Genomic DNA, 4,564 nt, shown 5'->3' with positions numbered 1-4,564 from the left:
TTTTTTTTTTTGCGAAATGTAAATATTTCAAGCAGAATATGAACTCATTTCCTCAAAAAAGATGAACATATATTCAGTTGGCTTATGTCATTTGTTTTAGGCATAGAACACTTCTTCAGAAAGAAAATGGAGTTCCAGTGCTCACTAAGAGAGATGGTAAATACAACAAGCTCATTTATTCTAATGAACAACATTAAGCCCAAGAACGAAACTAGGCCGAACCAGGAAATTTTCAAATCAATCATTGGAGGAAGTAAGTGCATAAGTAGGAATAACCAGAACTAATGTAACCGGGAAATTTTTTTGTACTTCCTCCTGTAAATGAGGTTGAAAAGACGATTACGATTATTGAAAGAAAGTTAGCCTTATTATCACGGATCACCTAAAAGTCCCAAGGACTCTGCAGGGTAAAACTCCATTAACTCTGTTAACCGATTGAGATTCACCATTATGCTAGCTGCATAAACTTTCAATTGCATTGAATGACATGACTATTCAGACACAATCGTAGCAATTAATTGCTGCATCCTCAACAGAATTTAATTGTGTAAGTGCTTAAGGACTAGAATCTCTTCCTTTAGAAAGTTTGTATCAAGTCGTTGCAAATGGATAGAGAAAACACTAAAAACGAGCCCTTAAGTTTGGTATACTCAAAGTAGTTCTTGTAAGATGAACAAGACTCTGTTTACTTGAACTGTAATGCTGATGAACACACTGTTACCATTTTCAAACACAAAAAATGTTTGGTTTACTCAAACAAAACCTGATTATCATGTGACGTACTAAAAATCCTCCACGTATGCCACACCGTTGCACTTTTCCGTCCAAAACTAATATAACCCACTTAAAAGCTCACCTGAACAATAAACTGTTCATTCCCAGAAAGCAGCAACTATGTGTGAAATGATAACAACGTCCCTTGACGTCAGATACGATAACAACAGCTTTGATCAGAAAAGAACACCAATGCAGTACCATAAACAGTTCCATGCTCAAATGACAATAATTATAACTAGTCCGCAATTCATACTATAATTTATAGACATATAACCAGAAATAAATCAACAGATAGCAACAGAATCATAACTTACCTGAAGCATTCGCCATGGAGAACCACGCCAAGGGCCACTTTGAGGCAAATTGACAGATGAAACAGTCCCTTGAAAGCAAGCCGTTCTAGATGAATCCTCCGTCTCCACAGCCATCTTAACCCTCATACCGACGGTCCAAAACACAGTTGACGACGCCTCTACCGCTTCTGCCCTCACCACAAAATCTGCCCAGCCTGCCCGAGGATAACACGACACCTCAAACGCCATTCCCCGTGCTGCCATTTCTGCTGCCTCCACAATCGCCTCCGTCGCCACACGCCCCTGCCCAGTCCTCCAACGAACTTCCCCGCCGCTACTGGTTTGTTCAGTACTTCTCAAAACAGTAGAATTCCACCTCTCGCAAATGTCGTTTCCTCGTGTGGCTCGTCGGACTCCGACGTAAAGTTCTCCGGTGTTAGTTTTCCGTGCGAAAACCGCGGAATCACCGGCGACGAGCTTTTTACTGTTGACGAACTTGCTCCAGCCGGTAGTTAGCAAATGCCGGCGAGGCGTGCCACGATAAATGTGCCGAAACTCCCATACACAACCATGAATATCGCGAATAGACAAATTCTGAACCGGCGGTTCAGCCACGAAATTGAGCCTAGGGAATATCGAATCAGCGCAGAACCGTGGCACAGAAAAACCTCCCCCATTGTTCGCATCCGAAGGTGTTAAAATCTTAACGAATGAAACGACTTCGTTTTCTGCATCCTCCACGTCACCATTCATATTCACAGCAACGTTGTTATTATCCTCGCTCTGGTTAATCGGAAGCAGGAAAATTTTAGCATAAGCCTCGTCGGTAACGGAATCAGCGAGAAAACGGACGGAGAGTACGCGACAGAGAATAAACGGAGGGATAAGAGAGGAGAGGAAAATAGGGGACCCACAGTTGGCGTGTTCGGCGTGTCCTTGCGGGAAGTAGTAAACCCTGGTACCGACGGTTGGGATTTCGACAGAGTTGCCGGCGATTGCTTTCCAGACTGTAGGGTCCACATCATTACTTACGGCGGGGACGGCGGTGGTTGAAGGCGGCATTGGTGAACGACGGAGTGCAGAGAGAATGTGGTGTGCGTGTGTGTATACTGTGTGTCTGAGAGAGAGAGATATTCAGAAAGAGTTTTTTTTGGTAGATATATAGGTGTATTGAGAGTGGAGTGGTCGGATTGCCGTTCAGGGGTCGGAAAGAGAAGAAGGAGTATAGTTTACCCTTGATTTTTGGTATTATTTACGAAACGAGGCACGACAATTTAAATGTAAATTTTGTACTTGCATTTCGGGGTGAGGGTGAGGAGGTTGTATTGACGCGAGATGGAGTTGCGTGGGGTTCACCTCCTTTGGGAAATATCCCGGATAAATTTGTTTATGCAAAAGATTTGAAAAAGTTAAAAGTTACTAATTGACTCCCTGCCCGAAAAAAAAAGTTAATTCCCTTTTTGTTGTACATAGTACTATTGCTATTGAAAGTCAAATAGGAATTTTTTTTTTCTTTTACTATGAGTTTTTCATAAATTTTTAGCTGTAAAGAATATTCTTTTCATTGTACTATTGCTACTTAGTTTAATTCGATATAGAATTATGGTCTTCAAAACTTAAAAGAATAAAAGCTTTTGTGGGACTTTCAATTTCTGTGGCTATAAAATTTACCCAAAAGTTTAAATGTGTTTATCAACGTAATACAGACTTTTACTTCATCGTTGGATAGACGAATATTTTTTAATGGACATACTAAAAGTTGCCAACTAAGTTGTTTGGGTGGTATGGTTTAATACTTTTGTAGAAGAGGTAATACTTAGTTGATTGAATCTTTCGCCCCCTACTAGGAAATAAGACAATTGCTTACTGTGAGAGGTTTGTTCTATGTTTCACTTACTAGATTAGATATCATAAATATTTTTTTTTTGGGGGGGGAGGGGGGGGGGTTGATAACAAGATTTAAATATTATGTAATGTTGGGGCTTGCAGCATACACATATTGATCTCGCGTGTGGCTAATCGAATTACCATATTGAATAGTTAAAAGCATATCCTTATACCAATGTGGAGTATCTTTTATGTAACTACTAGATGGTCGTAGCCCGTGCCAGCACGGGCCCAATGACTTGGAATTTTGAATTTTCCCAATACAATCTTTGGCAAGGATGTAAATTTTGAAATAGGAATATTGCAGAAATCAGATATGATGTTATGCCCTTATGTAGATGTCTCACCCAGTTGAGTATATAGTTAGTAGGCATAACTATGGCAGCTTGTTCCATACAAGCATGATATGGAAGTTTTCTAACAATGGATTTCTATATAGATAATCTAGGAACTGAATATCTAACTCACTCACTTATACGTTAGTAATGACCATTTGTCATATTGATGACAGCTCCTTCCAGGCTATTCTGCTTTTGATCAACACTATTAGTTACATTAACCGCTGTCCCTCCCAGGACATTCTGCCTTTATATCAGCATTATTGTTGAAACCTTTCTGTAAAAGGAAAGGGATGGTAAGTGTATTACAACCAAAGATTAAGCATGCAGGGAAAACAGCAGGAGGGATACCAAGGTAAAAGCTACTCTGTGAATATGAGTACATGCTATAATGCTCAGTAGTCAGCCTTTGCCATTCCAAACACAACAACATACCCAAAATTCTATATTACGTTCAAAAAGTAACAAACACAAATAAGTTGTGGAACCATATAGATATGTTAGGTGAAATATGAGCTGGATAGTAGTCTGATATGTAGAATAATAAGTACTTACGTTGGGCAAAAGATTGTGATAGTAGATTAAACGAAAAAAAGCATTTAATTGCTTGCAACAACTAGAAATAAGTGCTGAACTTGGATGAACATGGAAGTGTTTGTACCTATTATAGATCTACGAGAATATGAAAGAAGTAACTTTTTGTCAAATATCCAGAGTATCTATACAAGAGGCTTTCACAGATAATTGGTGAATCAGTAACCAACAACACTTCTACAACTATGATAATAAAAGAAAATGAAGAGACAAATTACCTTCATAGATAGCATAAAATGCAATAGGATAAGGAATTTATGACTGAAACTTTTGCTTTTGTAAGACAAATGTTCTATAGTAATTCAGCTTCATAAATAGCGTAAAATGCAACAAGATAAGGATTTACACCTGATATACCTTTGTTTTCCTAAGGCACAGGCTTTTTAGTAAAATCTCGGATAGCATAACCAAGCAATTTAGTTTAAGGTAGTGACAGCTTCTATAATTAGTTGAAACATCCAAAGGAACAGTCTTTCAACAGATCTACAAATTGAGAGTAAATACAAAAAGCTCATATCAGTTAAATTGAGCAAGAAGAGCTTTCAACAGATAACATGCCATTAGCTTTACGGCAGGGTGTTCCTCAATATGTACATATATAGATAATCTATTAGCAATACACCATTTAATTTTATTAAACATTTAGATAGGTTCATTAACCTTGCCACATATCCA

The 4,564-nt window shown here is 38.6% G+C and overlaps 1 protein-coding gene across 1 annotated transcript; it reads right to left on the bottom strand.

Annotated features, from left to right (window-relative positions):
* Nucleotides 1–443: 443 nt before the first annotated feature.
* On the bottom strand, nt 444–2,254 carry LOC109221854 (auxin response factor 17-like). The gene has a single exon (XM_019386290.1). It carries the CDS (start codon nt 2,130–2,132, stop codon nt 1,062–1,064), a length of 1,071 nt encoding a protein of 356 aa, XP_019241835.1. The 5' UTR covers nt 2,133–2,254; the 3' UTR covers nt 444–1,061.
* Nucleotides 2,255–4,564: the final 2,310 nt, after the last annotated feature.

Source organism: Nicotiana attenuata, unplaced genomic scaffold, assembly GCF_001879085.1.
Source record: "Nicotiana attenuata strain UT unplaced genomic scaffold, NIATTr2, whole genome shotgun sequence".
NCBI lineage: Eukaryota > Viridiplantae > Streptophyta > Magnoliopsida > Solanales > Solanaceae > Nicotiana > Nicotiana attenuata.
This window is presented reverse-complemented; position numbering and strand designations above follow the sequence as displayed.

What these genes read in the sequence shown, in the direction of transcription:
- LOC109221854 (XM_019386290.1), bottom strand. Translation starts at nt 2,132, where the DNA reads ATGCCGCCTTCAACCACCGCCGTCCCCGCCGTAAGTAATGATGTGGAC.